The sequence below is a fragment of the Anomalospiza imberbis genome, chromosome 3 (assembly GCF_031753505.1).
Source record: "Anomalospiza imberbis isolate Cuckoo-Finch-1a 21T00152 chromosome 3, ASM3175350v1, whole genome shotgun sequence".
Taxonomy (NCBI): domain Eukaryota; kingdom Metazoa; phylum Chordata; class Aves; order Passeriformes; family Viduidae; genus Anomalospiza; species Anomalospiza imberbis.
The window spans coordinates 15,915,291-15,940,120 of NC_089683.1; the positions used below are offsets into that span (position 1 = coordinate 15,915,291).

General features: G+C 35.6%; 1 protein-coding gene across 5 annotated transcripts in view; it reads right to left on the bottom strand.

The window, feature by feature from the left end:
* Positions 1-24,830, bottom strand: part of ASAP2 (ArfGAP with SH3 domain, ankyrin repeat and PH domain 2) — an 82,475-nt gene that overhangs the window by 8,966 nt on the left and 48,679 nt on the right. For 4 of the 5 annotated variants that reach the window (XM_068183487.1, XM_068183486.1, XM_068183488.1 and 1 more), the window contains 16 exons: positions 20,897-21,000; positions 20,718-20,787; positions 15,661-15,748; positions 13,808-13,856; positions 13,533-13,699; positions 12,588-12,721; positions 11,762-11,856; positions 9,918-10,107; positions 9,405-9,490; positions 9,081-9,196; positions 8,563-8,630; positions 7,861-7,974; positions 5,980-6,235; positions 3,387-3,548; positions 2,349-2,517; positions 963-1,030 (listed from right to left, as the gene is read on the bottom strand). In XM_068183487.1, the coding sequence (XP_068039588.1) occupies positions 963-1,030; positions 2,349-2,517; positions 3,387-3,548; positions 5,980-6,235; positions 7,861-7,974; positions 8,563-8,630; positions 9,081-9,196; positions 9,405-9,490; positions 9,918-10,107; positions 11,762-11,856; positions 12,588-12,721; positions 13,533-13,699; positions 13,808-13,856; positions 15,661-15,748; positions 20,718-20,787; positions 20,897-21,000 (1,936 nt within the window). The remainder of the gene's footprint in view (positions 1-962; positions 1,031-2,348; positions 2,518-3,386; positions 3,549-5,979; positions 6,236-7,860; positions 7,975-8,562; positions 8,631-9,080; positions 9,197-9,404; positions 9,491-9,917; positions 10,108-11,761; positions 11,857-12,587; positions 12,722-13,532; positions 13,700-13,807; positions 13,857-15,660; positions 15,749-20,717; positions 20,788-20,896; positions 21,001-24,830) is intronic. The other variant, XM_068183489.1, reaches the window with a different exon arrangement.

The following is a 24,830-nucleotide window of genomic DNA, read 5'->3' on the forward strand; positions in this document are numbered from 1 at the left end:
ATATAATTAAAAGTGACAGTATATAAGCTCTGGATTTTCAAGCCAGGAACACATTTTTCTATTCTAAATGTGTATCTGACACCTTGTTTATGACATATGCAAACAACAGTGCAAACAAAAATTTTCAAAATGCATCCTTTGTTTGAGTGGGTTTTAAGGTGAGGTTAGAAAAGCTAAAGCCTAGCTGGAATTGAATCTGGCAAGGAACGTCCAAGACAACAAGAAGGGCTTCTATAAATCCACAGATAACAAAAGGAAAATTAGAGAATATGTGGACCTATTGTTGAACAAGATGAGATTCTGGTTACAAAGTACATGGAAAAGGCTGAGCTACTGAATGCCTTCTTGGCCTCAGCCTTTACTAGCAAGACAGGTCTTCAGGAAACCTGTTCCACACATCAGGGGAGAATCTGGAGCAATGAAGTGCAAAGTCCTGCACCTGGGAATGAATAGACCATGCACCAATATATGCTGGTGGCCACTTGGCTGAAAAGCAGGACCAGAGGCAGTGGACACAAACTGAAACACACGAGCCTCTGTCCAAACCTCAGGAAACACTCTGTCACCGCGAGGGTGACACAGCACTGGCACAGGTTGCCCAGAGAAATTGTGGAGTCTCCATCCTCTGAGCACAGTCCTGTGTGATCCACTCTTGTTCCTTCTTGAGGAAAGGGGTTAATAACCTGCAGAGGCCCCTCCCAACATCAACCATTCTGTGATTATGTTTATTACATGGTCCCATTATTGACTTTATTTGGCCCATAGCTCTGTTCATGCTAGAGAACTTGACGCATCAGGGCCTACACAATCACAAAGGGAAACAAGAAGAATGTTGGCACTGATTATATTTAAATGTGTAAGGTAAATTAACAGATTAAAGAAACCCTCAACAAACCCACACTCTCCCTTTAATTGTTATGACAGTTTAACTATAATAAAATAAATCTCCAAACCACAATTACCAGGTTGTTGTAGAGACCCAATTCCTCTGGTCTGCCCTTTGTTAGTTAAGCCAGATGACTTCTCAGTCCTGTGCAGAAAGTGAGAAATTGGTCCATTTCAGAAACAAACAAGATCTCAAAAAGCAACAATATAGAGTACTTTCCAAATAATAAAAGTCTTGGCATGTCTTCAGTTAAATCTGGTGATAGCTATTTTGCTTTTTAAAGTACTAATTTTCTTCTGTATTTTTGATTAAGTGAATTGAAAGTTGCACCTAATTTTAAAAAATTAAGGCAGAAAAATAATACAGGTTTGGTTATTACAATGAATGTCTTTTCCTGAGATTTGAAGTTCCTTTCACTGTTATTTTTTTTTTCTTAAAATTATGCATCCATATTAGTCTGTACATTATAGAAAGCTTCAACAGTTTGTGTCTACCTTTTAGGTAGCATGGTACATGGGAAAAAAGGGCTAAAAAGGAGCTTAAGGATCAAGGTTGCTTTCATCTTTCAGTCCCAACTTGCAAATGAAAACTTGTTTCTTCCAAAATTTGCTCAAAGGCCCTATTTTCTAGACTTTTTATTACCTTATTGATCTCCCCTGGTTCCCACCTCAGTATTTCATTGTACTGCAATGCCCCAAACTGAACACAGCAGTCCTGCTGAGGCACCACTGATGTTGAGACAGTTGAGAGAATTAATTCCTATCGTTTGCAGGTTATGGTAAAACTATACTCTTTAATTCTTCCACAACAGCACCAGGTCCTCTGCCTTACTTACTATGCCATTACAGATCCTTCTTCTAAGGATTTTTGCTTACCATATTCTGCTGTTCTCCATGCTTCATTCCTGTAGTGGATTGTTCTTAATTACTAAGGGCTGCTTACTGAATGACACCCTTCTTTTCCCTTGACTACTCCTTCAGTTTCTCAAGGATGCTTTGGATATGATTCTGTTTTCCAGTGCATTTGTCCTTCCTAACTTATTTTTCTGCAAATTTAAAAGTTATTTTTTCTTTTCCAGGTCTCTCTACTTCTGCCACAAATGAAAAGATTCAATGGAACAGAACTTACGCAAAGCATGTGAACAATAAATGGCACAATCAGACATTAGATCCCATTATGTCCTATTTGTTACTAGATGAGAATAAGGAATTGAATATTTTTAATGTTTTTTTAAATCTCCGTCATAGCTAGGCATTCTGGAGATATTCTGCAAGTCATATAACCTTAAATCACTAGGCTGTCTTGTTTTTACTGTAGTAATCCTTGTCATCTACATCCTTAGCATCTGCCTTCTGTTCATTCCCACACTCTAGAACACATCAGTGGCAAAAGCATGCATGCTCTATATATTAACTTACTAAAAATGATGAAGTATATTAAAGACTAAAATGACATCAGTTACCCAGGAACAGGCTTTCTCTGAGAGATTCTGCTAGGAGGCTGTGGGGGCAGTGGTGGTGGGGTTGGCTTGTTTTGTGGAGGAGCTGGCTGCTGTTTTGATTGCTGGTTCAGAGCTTCTATAATGCTGGCTGTCTTTGCCACTGGAGGTGGTGGTGTTGGAGAAAGTACATCTATATAGGAAAGTTAAGACAGAAACACGGAATTAAATTTCTATTTACCATTTCATTTCTTGGGTTCTCATTACAGGTTCCCTTGTTACAGGACTTATCCTCATGTAAGAAAAATGCTTTACTACATGTAATGGAAGAACGACCTCTTTGGAAAGTGGTTTACCTTTTGTTTCACCTGGTTGAAGTTGGAGACCTCACAAGCATTTAAATGTATTCAAGCGTTAAAGTGCAAGCAAAGAAAATTTTTACCAAAGTCACTCACATTCTTGAAAACAGTAGATTAGAATACATTTTTAAAAGTGCTAATATTATTTGTTCAGTCAATACCTTCAGTGTTTTATGGAAAAGTAACCAAGTGAGTAATATCTGGCAAATTTTATTTAGAGGAACATCTTTTCTTAAAATCTTGTTGTGATTCACAACTAACAGCAGACTAGGTTTAGCAATTAATTAAAATTGCTATTGAATTCTTAAAACCACCACAACAGCAGCTAGCCATGAATTAAAACATCCTTTTGCATTCCAGTGGTCTGCAAGAATCAAGCACAATGTGGAGACACAGCCCCAGGCTTACATGTAATATTCACCTTTACACCACGTGAGAAATGCAGCACTAAAACTATATAGATATATACATATATAAAATGATGAGCCCTTTAGCTGTAGTAATGGATGGTGTTTCCTGCTGACCCTGCACTACACCATGCAATCCTCACTGGAGCATCAGAGAAGAGAGTTTGTTACTGGATGGGAACAATAGGCCGAAGCTACAGTCACCAAAAGAGGAAGTATGAATTGTGGAGATGGAAAAATAAGCCAACTGTGATTAGATACAGCAGAAGGGAAAACAGAGGAAAGTGGAAACATACTTGTAGATGTTACACGCAATGGCGGCACAGGGGGATGAATAGCTGGTGGATCTGATGAAGACCTCTGCCTGCTTATACTTTCCACTCCTAAAGAATTTGTCTTCCACATTGCATTAGATGAAGAAATTGTCTGAATACCACTGCCAAGAACTGAAGGCTGAACTAAAAAGAGAGGAAAATACTGCATTATTATTATTACTTACCCTAAGCACAAAGTGTTAATATTCACACCTGTGCTTTCAGAAATGGTGTGGCTAGACCACTGTATTTAGCAACACTATATTCATCAACTATAATCATTGCATCCTGATGGAATGCCAGAGCAGAAGTCAGACTGGTGTTAAAAATTACACAGCAAAACTTCACCCAGGAACTTCTAACACTTTACCTAAACAAAATTTGTATTCAGTCATTACTTTAAAATACATCGATATTTGAAAAAGCAGATTTCTCAGTAAGAAGGCAGAAGGCATGTCTTGCTACCTTCTTTAATCCCTGACTGATAACTCTAAATTTTCTCAGGTACTGCAAGAAAAGGACTTCACTCTTCCATGAGCATGAGTACACATTGCTAACTCAAAGTGAAACATCAGTTTTGACTTAGAAACAACATAAAAGTGTAAACCTGAATTTCACTCAAGCAAAAAGCTATAACAACTAGTTGTGAAACAGTCACAAAGTACTTCTTCAGAGCCTCTTAAATTACTTCATTCTGAAGAGCTGCCTCCTCTTTTCATAAAATCACTCTACGGGTTTTCTTTATAAAGCCAGTATTTTGCACATATTATGCCATTTCTCCCTCCCCAGCACATGAGTATCATATTAAGAAAAGATGAAACAGAGTAAGGTATGAACAAATATTAGGTTGCACAGAAAAGCATAAAAGGCTCAGAAGATTTGGAAAACAGCCTAAAGCTATGAGGATAAAGGAGTAATAATACACCATAAGCATAACATTAACAACATCAGCAATCGACAAGAAGCTATGCTCAATGATACTATTACAGCTTTTAACTAAGTATATAAATTAATAGGCTAATACATTGCTAGAGTAAAGGATATGAGCTAATCATCTAAGGCAGGCAGCATGTCTTCATGGCATGAGTTCTATTACAGTGATGCCAAGAAGTTTGGGGTTGGGAATGAAATTAAAATGACACTTCTTGAAATGTGTCATTTAACCAGGGCAAACTGTGGGTATGATTGGCCATGATTAAAATAATATCAAAGGATAAAGCAGTCTTTTTAACCATTCAATTTTTTACTAATTCAGAGCTAGAATCTAACAGTTAAACAAACCAGGCAAGCTCCTTGTGTAAATTTTTCTGTTTGGTGGGGAAAACATTCCTTTCCATCAAATAAAAAAATGTCTAGATATTAAGCTTGGAATTCATGTGAAATGTTAAAATAATCCTGCCTTGGTTAAGTTTTATGTGTGACTAAACTTCCCCCAGACCTATGCTACCCTTTCCAAGTAACCCAAACCCACACTTTTCTGTTCAGTTTTTCTGCCCCTTTTATGCAGCCATTCCATAACTGACTTTTCATATTACAAAGAAGATCAGTTTGCCATCTCAGGCACAATCACTGGTGCGTGGAGTCCTGCATTCTGACCTCTGCACAGTGCTCCCAAAGGCAGAAGTCACCCATGTGTGCCCAGAACATTTCCTGATCATATCTCCTCTTACGGAGTCTGAATACAGCACCATAGAAAACCACATGTTTAATAGTAACTTTTCTTCAATTGAATTGAATACATAAATTTAGCCTCCATGAAAGATGGTGGATAATAAAGGTATTAAAACAATGAAATACTTTGAATATGACCTGTACTAAGAGGACCTATACAGATTTCTCTATGTTTCTTTACTGTGATGCAAACAGATTACATATGAAGATAAGAATGAAGTTCACAGCACCAGCTTTAATGGTAGATTTTGCAAGCACACAACCCTCTGAATCAGGATGAGACACAAACTTTTACACTGTTCTAATGATCTAGGGACAACCAGTAACTGGCAGCTGTATTTTCAGTCAGCTATCAGGTCACTAAAATCATCCAGTTCCACACATCATGACACTTACACTTTTATTTCAACAATCTTGAAGCATGTATTTATTAAGAGAAGAATTTGAAAGGTTAAAATCTCACGTTCTGCATACACTCTCCATTCTCTAAGGTCTTAAACAAAGTTTCACAGCACACAAATGCTATTGAAATTTTATCTGTAGAGAGAACTCTGACAATGACGTCTTCAAGAAACAGAAGTATGAAAAGATTGAATATAACAAAAAAAAAATTTGATGAGCTACATTGACTGCAGCCATCCTTTTAATAAATGGTTTAACTCTGGTGAGGTTATCTGGGTATTGTTTTCCCAAACACTACTGTGTACTGTCTTAGAGGTATACCAAAAATCAAACTCAGAACATGTTATGTATATTAATTTCAAGGATATAAAATGAAGCCATCAATAACTGTTCCAATACTTACCTGTGTTAAATAACTGTAAGAGAAAACCCCAAAATTAATTTTTTTACAAAATAAAGTTATGATCCTATTCTTCTAATATACAATTATATTTTCTAGTACCTTTGCCAATATTCCTTGGAGGTAGAGGAGGTGCACTACTTGTAACAGGTACTGCAGGCTGAATGGGAGGTGGACTGCCACTGAGTATTGCTCCATATGTTTCATTCTGTAATATACTTGGCATAAATCCTCTTTGCTTGTCCTTAGCAATGTTTGCTGCATCTCTTGCCAAGGATGCTACATTAGGCTGAAGTTGGTTTGATCCAAGCTGGTAGAAGCTAACAGGCCTGTCCTCTCTCCGATTGGGACTGGGTTGCTTAAACACAATAAAATAAGCACGCATTGATACCACAATAGTTGTACTCATTTTATTTGTTAGTTAATAGAAAGTTATTTGTTTCTAGAATGAAAAAATGGCTTCTAAAATGCATTTTTGTTGCTTTTAATACATAACCTAAAACCTACATTCTGCCCTCTTCAAGATAAAGTAACTAACAGGTGTGCCCTAACAATGCCCTAACAATGCACCCTAACAACAACAACAAAAGATTAAAGGTGAATTGCACTTCAGAACTATTAACATATTCGAATTTCTTCTGTAGTACACTGCTACAGGATAATACTGCATCCCTATATACACAAGACTATACTTCTATAGATAACCAGTATAGATTTTCAGACTGGATCAAGTAAAGTTTCCCTGCATCAAAATACCCGTCAGTATTTTCAAAATGAAATTAACAACTGTAGGTCCTAAGCCTCATCTGAAATTCAGCAGAGCTAAATCCCAAATAGATGATCATGACCTCAAAACCCAGACAAGATTTCATCTAAGTATTCTATCTGTTGCTCAGCCTACAACAAATGAGTAGCCAAAACTTCTCTTAAACTCTTTTTAGCTCATTAGTATTACTGGATAAATTTGGGAGATTACTTAAATTGGCAGCTGGGATGGAACATTGCTCATCCCACACACATTACCAAATTCTGATTAGTTGTTTTTGAGATTTCCAGCACTTAGCATTATTCCTCCTGTTTCAACAGCAAGCCTTATTATTACTGTTATCAAATGATAATTAAAATAGCTGAAGTTACAAATTAATGTGGCTAGTACAGCAATGGGCTTTAACAATTCACAGCCCAGAGAGCATAAATATACCTTCAGAAACAGTGCTGGATAAACATGCCATACTGACATATTGTCTGTATGAAATTAAAATAACAATTTATAGTAATAGCATTTAGGCAGAATAAAGATTTACATCAACTGTATCACTAACAAGCAATTGATTTTCCTCTGAATAAATTCATTTATTACATCTTGATTCATCATGTAGGGCCTTTAGATATGTTATAGTACAGCATTATAGCTCCAAGATTTATCAGAATTATGTACATGATAGTCCCTACCCTTGCTTTGGTTTAGCAGCCTCACTCGTCATTGGCTGACACTCTCCATTCCCTGACCTCTCTCCACTGTCCTAGTTCTGGGACTTGTTTCAGCCCACACCTTCTTCTGCTTTCTAAACCAGCAGAAATTCTTTTTCGTGCTTATGGTTCAGCTTTTCACTGGCTCACCAAACTGAAACAGTTCAGTACAGGGACAAATGTGTGCCAAAGTGGAGGCAAAAGCTGAGGCAGGACCAGGCAGCCACGGTGTACAACAACAGTAGAAACCAGCTGAATTATCTTAATCTTCTATTAGGTTAGAGTCTCTCTTATATTAAATATTCTGGACTAAAAGAACTTAAATTTCAGACATGACCTAGACATGACATAGATTACAAAAACTATTCAGTTGTCTTACCAGCTACTGCATTTTACTACAAAAATTTATTTCACAGTGTCTTCATACCTATAGTAAAAAGCAAAGTTATTGAAATAATTATGAACATCACACTTACACATACATGTGTACAGAAAAATAATATTCATACAAACCTGCAGCTTTTCATCCACATCATCATCACTTTCATCCAGATCTTCATGAAGTAACCGCCATTCATATTCTACATGAACATGAGAATTAAATCTTCCAGACAGTGCTTGAGTAAGCTAAGGAAAAAAAAAAAAGATGACTGCTGACACTTATGTTATGGGCAGTACTTATTTTAAAACAACATTTTTAAAAGTAAACAAAGTCCACAAATAGGAAGAATCTTGATTTAAGAAGCCTGACCTCCCTAACACAATGAAGCATCCACAACTTCTCTGGGCAACAAGATAATGGTCTTCATCTATGGCCTTCACTCATAAAAAGTATTTGGTAATTAGATTTCAAGGAGATGTCAGACACTTAGATTCACAGAATCATTTAGGTTGGGAAAGACTTTTAAAATCATGAAGTCCAGCCATGAACCCAGAACTGCCACATCCACCACCAAACCATAGCCCTAAATGCCACATCTACACCATTTCTAAATGCCTCCAGGAAAGGTGACTCAACCACTGCCTTGCATTTGAAGAAAAATATTGTTTTCTTGTTAAAAGCATATAACTTTATGTAAGCATATGACTATTCCTAAGGATATAACTACTTCTACTATACCACTATTGCATCTGGAATATATTCACTGAATATTCAGCTGTAAACTGTTAAATGATCAGACATGAAATGCACACACAGAATGACACAATACTCACCAGCTCTTCACAGTGAGTATGTTTTAAACGTTTAGCTATATCAAGTGGTGTCTCTCCTGCTTCATTTGCTATATCACAGCAAAAAAAGAAATGTATGATGAGAGGTATCACTATTAACAAGTCAATTGCTAAAGACAAACCTGCATAGTAAAGTACTAGAGCAACACACGTGAAAACTCATCTCTTTCTTTTATAGGTAGGTCCAACTCACATCAACCCTCTGAGCACAACAAGCAGTAGCAATTCAACATGCCATACTTACATATGAAAGATAGCCATGAAATGGCAGTATATAACTTGACAACAAAACAGCAATCAAAACTCTAAACCTGTTTAAAAACTATGTGTAATATACAAGTCAATTTTAAACTTGAAATAAACAGTGAATACTGATTCTCTAATAATGAAGATTTACAGAATTATGATAAACAATGAAGAAAATGCACTTATTCCAACTTCACTGTTTCTTATCTGAAGCAATGACAAATAGGAAATTGAAGTACACATTACCCTTTTACCTATTTCAATAGAAGCCTTCCCTCTCAGCAGCAGTTTGAGGCACTCAACGTTGTCTGTTAGACAGCAATAATGCAGGGCTGTGCTACCTTTACAGGTTTGCTTATCTAGATTGCCACTTTTGGAGTACAAGAAAGAAGAAAGGTAATTAAACATTAAGTTTCCTACTCTATATTATTAAGCCACTCTCATTAGAAGATTTTCAAATAATAAAATTACATTTGCAAATACAGCTTTAGTACTTTAGCATTTGTATTTATTTATGTATTTAGTATTTATATTACTTTACAAAAAAGCGATGACAATATTTAGCTTTCCATACTTACCTGTTCTGCACTAAAAAGTCAACTATATGAAGGGATGTTCGATCAACTGATCTAACAGCAAGGTGCAGTGCTGTTTCATCTTGCTCCTAAGAATAAAACGAAAAAAGGTATTTGTTTCTTTTTCTTTTGCAGAAGTAATTTTAGTAAGTCATTAATTAAATCAAATAAAACACATAATTGCAAAATATTCAAACGTGCTACCATGAAAACATCTGTGAAGACTTACGTGTGTCCCTTTTGATCCTTTAAAGTAAATAAATAAATAAATAGGTTGAAAACTAATGGATTATTGAATGATTTAATGTTTAATGTTTTAATAAATTTAAAATAAGATAGTACTTGGAAACAATTTTAGATTAAACTATTTAGTATCTTCTTTTTTTATTGTTAAATTACATCATTAAAAGGACATGCATTCAGAACAGTGTTTCAGATATTATTTGAAATAATTTTTAATTAATGAATGCATATTCCACTTACAACCATTTGTGTAATAAAATTTACAACACTTACATGGCCATTGGCCAGTGGAATTTTTTCTGTGAGATCCACACCATCAGCATACACTTGAACTAATCCAAGAATGTCTCTTGATTTCACTGCTTCACAAAGAGCATGCAATTTAGCTGCATTGTCTGCATGCTTCTTCCTTGCATATTTTCTCTCAATATACTTGGCAGTAATGTAATCTTTTCTTGCATTCCTGAAATTGAATACAATTTATTTCTATAACTTTCAGCTGAAGATACACATTAGTATTTCCATAAATACATGCAAGTCATTTGATATCATTCATTATGATAATTTTTCTTTTTAAATATTCATGTAACCATGCAGTCTCATATTTCAAGTATGAAATGTAGTTACAGAAAATGAATCAAATATCCAATAGGAAGATGGACCACACATTTCTTCCTCCAAACTCTGTGATGATGTTGAGATCAAGACTATCCAGCTATATGTACATAAGATACATCAAAGCTTCATAATGTTGGTTTATGTTGCCTTGCAGGTTTATGTTTACCTGACTTGGTACTCCTACACATGCTGGAAAGGGATAGACGGCATGGGATAAAAAAAAAAAAAAATATATATATCCATCTTACACCTCTGCACCAACTATCCAGGCCTTGACTTTGACTTCACAGCAGTGAGTATGTTTTTTAAACTCTTCACCACAACTGTAACAGGGAGGATGTGTTGGACCTTTTAGCAACATTTCTAAACGAGGATGAAAACTTAGTGCACCTGACTCAGCACAAGTTATCACTTCTGCTGTAGATGCCCGGTAACACATCTACTCCTCTTCCCATCACTGCAAGGCAGGAGCTTGCTTGCCTCCCAAAGGCATAACTCCTTACCAGCATTGCACAGAAGACAATTAACAAAGTAACAAAGTCACACCTCATCATCTAGATACAATGTAATGGGCAAGAAGTAAAAAAAACCCCAATAAATAATAATAAATTGAATCATTTGATAACTCTTGTTCATAAAGCATTTGATAGTATTCAGGTTCCCATTTCAATAAAATAGCCCCAAATTTGATAAGCAGAGGTATCAAAGTAAATTACCTTTTAAAATACAAGTTTTTAGAAGAGTTCTTATTATATTGATTCAGCATATGATAAAATTATAAGTAATTTAAATTATTAATATTAATACTCTGCATTATTATTGATAGTAGTAGTCAAAAATTATCTAAACTGCCTTGTTTAAGACTGGTTTTATCAGAATGCTAAAAATACACCTAATGTAAAATCAGCTTCATCCACAGCCAATTCTTCTGGATTTGTTTCTGCTTTGTTTACTAGGTCTTTCATGATGAGTAGTATCCAGCCAAGTAGGCAGCTGTCCTTGCTGTATCTCTGCCATCGCTGTTCAGTGCTTTCGAGGAATTCAGTTAAATGTTCTGTCTTCATTCCACATGGACTTTGGTCCTAGGTGAGGTTCCTAAATGCTGTTCTGTATCTTTCAAGTAAATGTGCACTTTATTACTATTTCTATTTTGTTTTCAAATAGCAAAAAGTTAATTGTTTTGGTTTTAATCCCCATCCTTGTATGACTTTAAGGTTCCAAACAAGTCACAGTTAATTTGTTTCTGTCCCACAAACCATGATTCAAAGAGTTGGTAAGATATTCCTTACTATTAGAGTAGGTACAGTCAGATAAAACTCAATAAAACATGCAAAGCATCAGAAGAAACTCCTTAGCTATACTTACTCCTCAGCTATAAGACCATAAATAAGATATTACACATCTTCCATGGTCTGCCAGTGCAAACCATAATGGCACAGCCCCTTAGCAATATTAAATTAAATGCCTGACTTTCTCGGAAGTAGTGGCTCTTTACTTACATATCACTGCTTGGATTAGGTTTGACCACCTCATCAACTGGAAGACAGAATTCCATAATCTCATTAAATCCAGCATTCCCAATATTCTTTGCAAGCTGTTAAAAAACAAAATCCCACAGCTCAATTAATAAACATGTTCAGTTATTAGCCACACATATAACAAGGGGAGAACAAGGGAAAATGTGAGTTGGGACCTCTTATTTCTGATTCCTTGGTCTGCTGCTATGTCAGCAATAACAAACAGATTGAGGATTTTTTTTGGATGTGAATTTTCAACTGGGATTTAGTACATGAACAAATAACTGCAGAATAATCCATCAGGACACCAGTTCATACAATAAATACAAATACTTTGTGCTGAGTAATAACACACATACAAACTGTCATGGAGCAGCTGATAAGTGGTAACTTCTCTGTGTAGCAAAGCTGAATACATTTTCTTCCTTTAGGGATTAAAGCTGTCTTCCAAAATAATGCTAAATAATTAATGGGTTAAATATTTGTGAAATCCTTCAATTTTTAATCTGAAGCACATTTATATGTCAAACAGCTGCATTCTTTTATAAAGCAACTCAGAATAAAAAGATTTGAAAACACAAAAAACATTAAGCCTCTACTAATTTGAGCTCTAAGATAAGAAAAAGTTTACAGTAGGGCACTATGTTCCAGAAAGTTCCAATAAACTTCAAAAATTAAGCTTTCTTAAATTGTGTTTACCCAGAGACAACTTCAGGATGAGAACATCTTGCTAAAGTGACAAAAGATATACTTTTGTTAGAAGTTTTTTGCAGTACTACTTTTAAGTTAATAAAAGCAATTTGATTACCAGAAGTTCAGATGTTCCTAGCACATCTAATGTAAGTGACTGCATTCTGGAATAGTGAACACCAAGTTCTCTATGGATTCCTGAGCATTCAATGCAAGTTAAAATTCCCAAATTTGTTGAAAGCCAGGTAGGATCTGAAACAGAAGGCACCCACAGAATTAAAATTTATTCAGAAAATTTAATCTAGAAAATGTAGAAAACATAAATGAAATTCTGTAAAATAAGATTCTTGTACATTAATTAAAATTTTTCTTGTTGTTAATTTATGTCTTTATATTTACTCTACCTGGAAAAAAAACAAAAACAAACAGGATCTTTTTCAATGCTGAAAGAAGTGGAGAATTTTTATTTTATTTTTGTGAAAGACATTGCTATCCAAGGGAGCCCGTTAACCACTCCAGTTTGTCATTCTTCAAACAACTTTCAGGAACTGCATTTTCCCACCAGCAGTATAATGGTATAATGGTGTCACACTCTCAACTGGGAATACAGGTGCAGTTTAAACTGGAATAACAAAGTTTACAGGGTTGGGGTTCTTTTGTACTTGAAATATAGACTTTCAACCAAGTGAAGCAGAAGTGATTCAGAAGAAAGGTATATTAAGAAAACGTTCAATTAACTTACAGCTGCTCAGTTTTACCTAATCTTACATTAACCCATATTTTATGCAAGTTCATTTGATTTATGTAAGTAAATCAAATTAGCAATTACAATTAGCAAAATACATAGGAGAAGAATAAGCTTAGTAACTTTTCTCCCCTCTGATAATAAGCATGTAGCAAATCAATCATACTAAAGTAGTTCTATTAATTTATGTTAGCATATTCTACTATGTGTATAATTTTTGTGAAATAATGAGTAAAAGTGAAAGTATAAAACATTAGCTTAAAGATTCTCATGAGACAAAGAATTTTTACCAATTAGAAATATGCTTAATTGAGTCACCTTGTGCTCCACAGTCACAACAAACATCATTTCCAGTCATCCTCTGGACTTCAGATATAATTTCTTTTGTCAGTTCCTGGACAATATTATTTTCTCCTGTGTTATCATCTCCTTTGAATGCATTATTTAAAGCTTCCTCTTTGCTGTTTTGTAGCACAGATGTCCATCTAAAATGGCAGTAATAGTTTGCTATTAAGCGTTATGGCACTTCTGAAGTTCAAAGTAAGTCTCAGTAGATCATCAGTGTCAACAATAAAATTAGCAAAGTAACTCACATTTGACATTCCTGTTCATCCTCTGCTTGAAAGTGGTATGTTCGGTCGTCTGCACAATAAATAATTCACATACTGATTAAAAAAAGTTACTGAAAAACTCATCTTGCAGAAATCTCTCAATGAAACCTAAAATTAATTGATTCCTGAGGTCTCTATTCTCATCACTGGAGTGTGCTGACAGACAAAAAGTCTATTTATGAAGTTTCACCTTTCTGCCTACATTTCCTGTATGATTACATCTGTGTTTACACAAGGTGGCTTGCTGCATTTTAAACAGAAGCTGCTTTCTTCAGTGCTGTGCTTTTATCACATAAGCAGCAGGAGAGCAAAGGCAATGTTCCATGTTCTGCATATAACCTCCATAATCGCAAGTACAAAGTTCTGCTGGCAGGGAGGGGAGTAAAACAGAGAGTCCATATTTGAGTTTATCTGTGTATGTAAGAAAGACTTAAAGAGTTCAAATGAGCTCTTAAAATCCAGTAATCACAAACTTCAAAAAAAATCAGCCAGACACAAAGTCCAAACTACAACCAGCATGAGCCCCAAGCTGTTTCAATTAAACCAAGCTCACAATTTTAAATTTACTACTGCTTTTCTAATTCTAAGCATTGCTATTATAGTGTACTACTAAAGGAAAAAAGCATAATACATTGTAAGTCTATGAAGAACAAGATATGATACAGTTTAATGACTGAGCTGGAGTGAGAACAGTTGATGAGACCAATAGAGGTAAAGCTACTGGCAAAAAAAAAAATTCTAAGATGAAAATTTCTGAAGTTTGAAAAATATTCAGGCTAAAAGGTATTAAAAGATAGCTTCAAGCATGGAAAATATTAATACTGTGAAGATATATGAAAGAACAGAAAGCAAAGTGCTACATTAGAGATTTCATCTTGCCATGATACAGCAATTTGCATTTTGTAAAGAAAAAGGAAATTTTTTTAACTCTACAGTAAAACAAAGTGAAAAAGTCATTGGAGAAGGCTAAGAGGCCAGTTATGCCTTTTCAAGTGTGTGGTAACATTGCAATAAGCTGATACTAGGCAAAACATGACACAGTCATCAACAAAGAAAGAAAGTGCAAAAGTAAACAGGGAAGCCCAGTTGCTTGAGCAGAAATGAATTAGCTGTATGTTGCACACAAGCATTCAAGTCTATTCACATAAGCAGCACAGCTTACATTTACAAATGCAGAAGAACTTTATGCTTCAATAAAGGAACAAAGGAGGAATACACTTATATTCTTCTCCCCAGCTAATTTGAGGTACATATTTCAGTAAAATATCCTAGTTAGAAAACAAAGGAAACATTCTACAACACTATTTCATACCATCCCATTCTGATCCAAAAATTATTCTGTTTTGGTGGGTATAACATGTAGATTCTTTATCTCACCTTTCTATCTATTATGACATAATAAACCAAAAAATGTTTTTAGTATTTTCTTCACAGTTGCATAGCAACCACCAGACTTAAATTTTAAAATGTTTAACAAGCACCTTTAGATCTTGTGCACAAGTTGTAACTTCTCAAGATTATAAACTAGGATATTTTTAGTATGAAGAGTGATGTCATAGCAAAAAATAGTTACTGTGCTGTAAGACAGTAAAAAATTAAAGAGAAAAAAGAAGTGAAGACAGCTTTTAAATACAAGTGGTTTTCCAAAGAAGAAGGCACAGTTAGGTGCATTATGCTAAAATAACTGAAAGGTCAAATGTCATAGGAAGGGCATTTTATAAAGGGAAGCATTCTACAGTGGCAAAAATGTTTTAGTAGATTACTGACACATCTACAGAAATAATGCAAAATTCTGCTATGAGCTGCAAGTAAAAAGACCTGAACAACAAACCTACGTGATATGAGGTCAAAACACTTTTTCTCCTCTGGGTTTGTTTTCACTTGGCAGGTTAACAGATTGAGCTTTGCTGGAGGTCGGTTAGCCTATTTGAAGATAAAACATACACATTTTAGTATACCCACACTGACTGAAAGCTGCAGATTGAAAGCACAGGATAATGTCCCACTGGCCAAAAAGACTTGACAAATGGCTGTTAAGGTTTTAAGGTCCCCAGGTTTTCATTCGTGTTCTCTTCCACATCATGGTTCATAAGCTACTTTTATTTGATGATTTTGTTTCCTGGTAGCTGGATAGACACTAGAATTTTGAAAGGAAGAAGGGTAGTATCTCTAACCAGGAACACTTACCTGAAGGAACTGGGTACAAAAAAGAGACAGGTTCATCTATTTATTTAATCCCCTAACACTCAGACATTTAGTTTTAAAAAATTTCTTGTTTAGTTTTCAATAATTAATTATTTTGACTTCTGCTAATGCCTTTAAGGGGTCCCCAGATAACCAGTTAAGAACAAATACTGAATTTTTAAAGCAGTAAAGGGAACTAAGTGAAAGAAAATAAGTTTTCATGGAGAAGTCTTGCAGCAAACATATGTAAAAGTAAACTGAGCTAGCTGGTTACTAAAAAAACTAGTGAAATAATGTATATTTTATAACAATATCTATTTTCTAGTCAAGTTCCTCTCAGCTATTTCAGTTCCTTTTTGAACAAAAAGTGACAGTGTTCTACTAAGAGCAAGATTCACAAGGAACCTGCATTTTGAAAGACTCATAAAGGCTACAAAGACTTTTCAAACAGCGTATCTGCAATCTTCTTTCCCTTAACCTACCCATGCTACAGACCTAGGTTGGACCTAGAAAGACTTGTTTGCAACCTTGACTTGAGGAATGGCTTTCACTTCCTACAGTTGATAGTTTCACTCTTCTTTTAGAATAATTAAATCAGAAAGCAGATTTAACTAGTCAACCTTTGCTCTAGACAATAATATCTAAAAAAATCCTAATTTATACCATTAAGAAAGAACTATTATAAGGATAGCAATATCCACAAACACATTACCACACTTATTGTTGCATTCTAACAATATTTATAGACTAAGTTGGTAAAATAAGGTTTAAATATCTAATCAAAACTATTACCAAATGAAGCTGTACTTTCACATGTTATTAACTTGCAATGAAGCATAAAAAATGTAGATATTCTCACAATCTCATCTAAATTTATTGATGAAAACATTTAATTCAAAAAAACAAGGGACAACAAGTCAAAAGATTACAGATTCCCTTGAAAATATATAGCTGGCCAAAAAAGAACAGTATCATTATATCTGCAGACCAGTTTAAAAAAAAATCAAAACCATGGACAAACATAAGAAAGGAAACAATTATGTATTTTTTTCCTGTTAGGAAAAAAAAACAGCAAGCATGGTGTCCTTGAAAAATAGTAGGCTCATGCTTTGCCCAGCATAAGCAGCAGACAAAACAAAGTCATGCAAGCTTTAAAACAATAAATGTGCAGGTCACTTGCTGGGCAAAGTAAAACAAATTATACCCAAGAGAGGCGTTGGAGGCAGCAAGATGACAATTTATTGACAATCTAATTGTATTCTCTGCCTAATAAATAGTTTTTCAAATTCCAGCCTTCCTTTTAGTAGTAAAAGTGCATACAGTTTTAATTATTTAGCTATAAATTATATATAAATATATAAAATATTTATAAATTATTAATTATACAGACACTGGGCAACTCATATATACCTTTCTCACAGGCACTATCAGAATGTAAAAATGCAATTCATGTTTAAGAGAAAATCCCCTCGCTCCAAGACTTTGGTTCTGAAGTGCATTTGGGACCTAATTAGTTTTCTCTAACTTATGAAATCTGAAGTTGTAAATGAATGCAGTAAAATGCTTTAGAGGGGTCTGAAGGAGCAATGCCACAGGACTTGTCCCTCGGGACAGGAGAAAGCAGCAGAAGAACGCAGTATCACAATCTGACAACCCAAAGAAATGCCTGCAACAACAATAACATATCGTGGGCAAATATGCTGATCTTGGAATCCATACATATTCTTGAGCGTTTATCTGAAGAACTCCTTACTTGGGGTCAGCATTAACAAGGACATTAAAAACCCTGCGCATGTGCTGATAGCACCTCATTCATGCTTCCATCCTGCAGCCGAGTAACAGTTTTTCTCCAGCAGCCTCCCCGGCCTGTGCCCGCTGCCTGGGGACAACACACTTCCATCACATGGCAGGTGCTGCCTGGGGAGAAGTTGAAGCTTAAAGACAAAGGGAGGTAAGGCTGTGTGAGCTCCTTAGCCACACTGATTCAGACACTTGGCAGGATTAGGAGACACTAGACATGGAAAAGACTAACGCATGTAACTACTATTACACTACTTGTCTGAAACCTCTGAGACTGACTTTCCTGATCGAGTCTCTGATTAAATTTCAGACTACTGCTGAGTTTTTGAACACCCGCGTTAACATGCTAACACCCTGAAAACTGCTGCCACCTTTCATGCCATACACAGACCTGAGCATCAACTCATGTTCCTTCCTGCAAATATAGCAACCCTCTATCCATCAAAAATGGCTTATAAACTGTTCCAGCAACAAACAGAAGTGTAGGAATCAAAAAGTTAGGCCTCTGAGACAATACAGTAGATATAGAGCTGATTTTACAAAAGGCATGAGCAAATAGGTCCACTTAACAGACTGGCTAGCTGATTTCATCATGCGGTTTTTCTGGATATCAGTGATCAGAATAAAAAGATAAAATCTGATTGTTTTGTCTTCAGATTGTCCTTTTTCAGCAGGTTTTCATCAGTAAAGAAAGATCAACAAAAAAGTTTTGATAAGGAGTCTCTTATATTCTTTCATTTGCAAACAAGCAGCAAGCCTACTTCAAACACAAATCCAGCTTTGAGAAGTATGATATTTCTGAAATCTTTTTGCCTGGAAAGGATTTAGGAATTCCTAATTGCATGTTTCAATCTTCTTCTATCATTGTTTTTTCATCCATGCATGTTAAATGTACGAATGCTGATTTCTTTGAAGCTTTTAGTTGTCTAAAAGTAGAAATTCTGCACGTATGCCAATGCAGGCAGGCACAGACAGGGTCACGGCTGGGTGACTGACAGAGAATCAAACACATTCTCTCCGTCCATCAGGACAGCACTTGGCAGGACTGTTTAAGCACCTGCAATTGCTTGAAGATAGCTGTTCTAGAGACTGACAAAGTAGTCCCTCATAAAGAGAGGCTACATGACCAACGAAGAGAAATCCATGAAGAATCCTTAGACCCTAAAGGAGAAGTATTTACAAATTTGTATTTGATAAAGAAAGCAAAACTGACAACTGAATTTCTGAGATTTTGATGAACTGCTGGGATGAGAGAACAATACATCATACTTCAGAGACCAGGAGATATCAACCCTGAGAAGCTTGGAAATTTTCAGAAGACATTCAGAGCAGCCTAGAAAAATTTTAACTAGCAAATTTAAAAATTACTTCTACCTGTTTCAGTGTCTGTGAAAAATTAATTAATTTTTTACATAAAGCTGTCATCAATATACAAGGGGGAAGTGAACAAATAAGTGAAAATACCTTTTAGAAGTATATTTTGAAACAAGAAGAGACTTTTCTAATGTTGTAATACAAAAACATCAAGACCAAACCCGTGAAACACACCTATCTAAATTCGCATTTGAATATCTTCCTTAGGAACTGATTTCCAGCTATGGCTCTGCTGATTTCAGTGGGAACATACTGCTTCTAAAAATGTCAGATCATCTGGTAGACAGCTTATAAAAAGAGAAGAAAACAGTGTCTTGATAGACTCAGTAACTGTACTTCCAAGTGAAAGTTTTCCAATTCTGCTCCACAAGTGGAGGCTCCACAAGAGCCTCTGCCAGCTCTGAGCTCCCCCAGCTACATTCCTACTGGTACCAGCAGCGTGTTCAACATCAGGCACAATCACAGCACATGGAGACACCAGCACAGAATGCACCAACAGACTTCTCTCTGACAAAGACACACTCTTACACACCCAAATGAGAAGAGGCATAAACAACTGGACAATTTCAAAGCCATAGGAAGGACTCTGCTTTGCAGGCTTGACTTTATACTCCTCCTTAACTCCTGATTATCAATTCTGAAGGCAGCAGCTTGTGCTTAGATGTACAAATGGGAGATTGATTCATTTATGCTGCCAGGGGTCAACTTGTAGTCATAGCAACAGGCATAACAGGATGAAGAACAGAACAGTTCATAACAGGAACAAGAAACAGGACTGTTTATTAGACCAAGAATGGGAAATACTGACACTGAGTTATTTTTTGCCTCAAGAAACTTTCTTAAAAAGTTTTGAGAAAACAATATAAAAAAATGTTACAGGAAAGCACAATCAAGTTGAAGGCAAAGTGCAGAAAGTCCAAACCGTGAAAGCATAAAGTTTTAAAATTTTAACAAATGTTTAATAGTTACAGTTAATATGTTCAAATATTGGTAACAGTAATAAAGAGGAGTTTGCAATTTTCTATTTCTTGTCATTCTGGTAGAAGTTGTTTTTAGACTTGATTTTCCCCAACAGCTACACCTAAGATCCTAAAGAGCTAACAGACTACCATATAGCAGCAAATCCGGGGGAGAAAAGCAATTCAGCATACTCTCAGTTTATTTTGCAAATATAAAAAGTTGTTTAACTCATATCTAAAAAATGGCTTAATGCCCAACCATACCTTTAAAAAAAAAAAAAAAGTTAGAATTAGTATTTTTAGATAGCCTGGTAAAATATGAACATTTGCAAGAACTGAGTCACTAAAAAAGCCTTTTTTTCCCATTAACAGTCATGAACATTAAAATAGCTGTATTTTTAGATACTGTGTATGTCTTGATATATTTCTAAAAGGCTGCCTCAAAAAATATATCCCTCATATTCAGAACACTGCATCAGGAATCTAGCTAATTCCAAATCATAAATATAGACCAGCATAGCTCGCCTTTCTGTATTAGCAAGTATGTACAGAAAATACTGTAAACAAATACTTACTGTACCATGGGAAATTGTAAGAAAACCATTTTTAACTGAGCACTTCCTTTTCTGCCACACTTTTCTGATTCTAGTTTAAAGGGAAAAAAAAAAGGTGACAGTTTAAAATATATTTTGTATTACATTGCTTGAGCTCTTAGGACCTAATATGTCTCCCAGCAGACTCCAGCACTACTTACCCATCACTTTTCTTGTACAGACTGCCACTCCGCTCAGTGCCATGCTCCTTGTTTCCCTGAGGCTGATGTAAACTGTAAGCTGTACTCTGACGAATCTGAGAATCCTGAAATAATCAACAGCAATTTGTGATGCATTCCACACTTTCAACCAAACTACTTTCCCATTAATGAGTTTCATAGCTTTTCCTTCCTGCTCTAATCCAACAGGCCAAATGAAGCACAATTTTCCTGCTCAATGACAGAGAACAAGATCCATTTATTTTTTCAGAGGGCACAAAAAATATTTGAGAAGTATCCATTATCAGCACCTGACAAAATCTTTTTACTTGCTTTTATTTATATTTGCTCTCGGTCTTAATATATAGAGGTTTTAACCCAAAGCTTAATTGAGCAGTGGCCTTTCCAACTCATGTAAACACAGCAAGGTATAAACACTAAAGACTATTATTACCTGCAATTGCTAGTGTACTCTTCCCCTGAAAAGATAATTACATACATCAATTTGAAGAAGTGATTTTCTTTGTGGAAACTGAGTCAAGTTATTGTCTGAAAAGAGTTCTCCTGGAAACATAGTTCAGGAGTCATACAGGAAAACTGAAAAGTCATTTCCAAAAAAAAGAGTAATTTAAAGCAAAATATCTGGAAGAAAGTAGAATTCTGAGACAGGAAGAGACAAGGATTAATTGAACCCTTCTCACTGTTCTCAGAACTACCCAGAGGCAGGACCCACTGCTGTAAGAGTCCAACTTCTTAAAAAATAAGAACCTGAAAATGAGGAACCTGATGTGTCACACCACATTAACAGCAGTAACATGACAGAATGGACTTTCAGATGCACACAGTAACAGTGACTATTATTAAAATTTTCACTTTTTTCCTTTCAACTGTCATTGCTCTATGGACATAATTACTTTTGTGCTATATATGGCATATAATACAAGTATAATAAGGGAAAAAGACACAAAGCAGCTCACTTATATGACTATGAGCTATCTAAACACGATGGTAGGGACAGAGCTCCCACTTACACCTCTGTTCAGAGGACTTAGCACTCCACACGTCCAAGCTTCAGGATTTTAGGCTCATCCTGAATACACTGCCAGAGCTCAGTGGTCCTGACAGCCATGACCTGAGCTCCACACAGGATGCAGCACTCCTTGGTGCTCCTTTTCAAGAGAAGCAACCTGTGCCCTCTCCCTGCCTCTCAAGTGATCCAGGAAGCCATACCAGGCAGCTACAACATCATTTGAGCCTTTTAAAGGCCCTAAAGAGCTACCACTTAGCTGTCTGTGCCTGACAAAGCATCTCTTTAGATTTAAACCAGTCTGTTTATCATTCCTTTCTAGTTTGTTTACATAGAGCTGTTTGGTTTTGCACTCTGCACAACATAAAGCCAAAACAACATTTTAAAAATAATCCTGTCACTCATTAAAAACCTCTGCACATATACATTTACTGACTTTTGAAGAAAATCTGATCTGACACAGTCTATTGTGCCCTACCAATGCCTTGATCTCTGCCTCCCATTAGCCAGTAAAGGAACTCCATTTGCAAGATTAGAAGCCTGACAGGAAATTAATTTCAGTTCTCCCCATTCTCAATTATGTAAAGATTACTGGTGACCTCCAACACCTGCTCATAGTACCATTCCCATTAGTCTGTGCTGCTACTTTTTGTGCATTATTTTCTGCCTCATTTCAGCTACCTCCCTTCATCTGTTTATGCTCAGCTGCTGTGCTTGGCCGAACTGGCAAACCAATAATACAAGCTTCCTGCCTCATTTCAGCAGGAGAGGAAGCTGCAGCAGCTGACGTGTATTTCCACACATTCATGACTGTGAACAGTATCTAAAAAATTTAATACTATTTCATGAAAAAGATCTTAAGGACAAACATATTGTCCATTTTAAATTCTCAGTTCAGGTCATGTCCAGATCAATACTGTTCAACATGATTGCCAAATGATGGTTTTCCACAGCTGTCTGACAAGAAGTTCATGATTTCGATCCAGCTCCTAAGAGACAGTAACCACCCCACAAATCACCACCACAATTAACCTCCTTCCTTTCAACATGCCTTTTCCATAAGCAGGCACTTCAAGGATCTTCCCTTATTTCTGGTTTGCACACTGCACAAAACAGAGATAGAAATCACAGATAACAGGGTCAGACCCAACAGCCTCATTGGAGGAGCAGAAACAATGTACATTACCTATGGGAGAAAATAGATAACTGCAGGCTAGAGGACACACACCTAATGCAGAATATTGTCATTTTAAGTATACCTTGAACTTAACAAAATCAGAATAGGCTGAAGTACACAAGCCTAAGGAACTGAGCTTTGACCACTTTATCAACTTTGAAATGTAGATAGGCATATAACAAGAAGTGAGTAATTTAAAATTTGCAGCATGTTCTGAGTGAATCACTTCACTGACCATGGAAAGGTTTGAAATTCTTTTTTCCAAAGTCTATAAAGATATAATGACTTTTAAGTCAAGCTGAACAGCAGAGCTACAAATTCTCTAAAGAGGGTATTCTCTAAAGATGGTCTGTGACTACTGATAAGAGATATTCTAAGATCCTATTTGTCAGCTCCACTACGTGAACATAACGGAACTTTTCATACAAGGTGCTTCAACCTATACACAACAAATTTTGGCTAGCCATTCCACAGCTCCCATGGAGCGGGATTTTTAGACTGTTTAGATCATTCCTGTGTGTAAAGCTGCCAAAAAAAGCTCTTATTGCTCTCCCAGAGCCTGAGCGTCTCTGACATTTGAAGGATCATTACCAGGAGGACATTCCAGAGATCCATCCTTTATCTATCGCATCCCTATCCCTATTACAGCCCCACAAAGTCTCCAAAAGATATATCTATCAGAACCCCCTGCAGGCAGCCTCTCCTATAGCAAAACTACTGTAATTTTTGTTAAGAACCACAACATTTATCCTGTTTTACAGTGGTCTAAATAGATTATAGGTTCTAACATAGAGGCAGAAATGAATCTAAATACTACAGTCACAGGAGGTGACCTCACCCAAGGTCATGGAAATAAGGACAGTTAAGGTAATACCACTCTAAGGATGACTCTGAAACTTGCAGAACTTCTACATTTGAAAAATAAAAGCTTAAAAATGAAAAATTATGAAGATGTACACAAAATGACATTTAAAAATAAAGTTTCAATACAAACCAGGTTTGAGAAAGTTGTGTGCAGTATAGGCACAACAAAAAAAGGTTCACTAAAAGTGCTTGTGTGTGCTAAATTTTTGAAACATAACACAAACAATATATGTTAACATTCTAGCATTTCATACATGAAGTCCATTTTAATTAAAAATACATATATCTTCAAAATATTGCAAGAACATCAAATCAAGCAACTGGATTTAATTTCCAAAAGAAAGTACAAAGGAAATCACCAATTGTCTTACAACAATTTTCTTTCCCACGAAGAATCTGATAAACGTTTTTCTCTTTTGTTTTTGATTTTTGTTTTGTTTTGGTTTTTTTTGGAATAAGATACACCAAAGTGGAGAAAGAACCAGTCTTTTCATGCCAACAGACAAAAGCTCAGAGGAAAAATCCAGTTTCTTGAAAACTGAATGGAAATCATGCCACTATTTTCATTAAAACATAGTAACACTTACTCTCCTAGACTTCGGTCACAAAATGTAAATGCATTTCAGGAAGGAAAAAGAAATCAGTTATAGTAAAGAAATTTACAGTGCAACAAGAATAATATTAGTGGGTTGTACAGTAAATTATATAAGAACTCTTTGGCATCCCACTGATTAATTTATGTTTTCAAAAAGCTTTAAAAATAATTATAGTAATTCTCATGCTCTGCAGGTAAGCATCTATATCTAAATTTGAATAATTAATAAATAATGACTCTAGCATAAAGCACTTTTTATACTTGTATTTTTAAA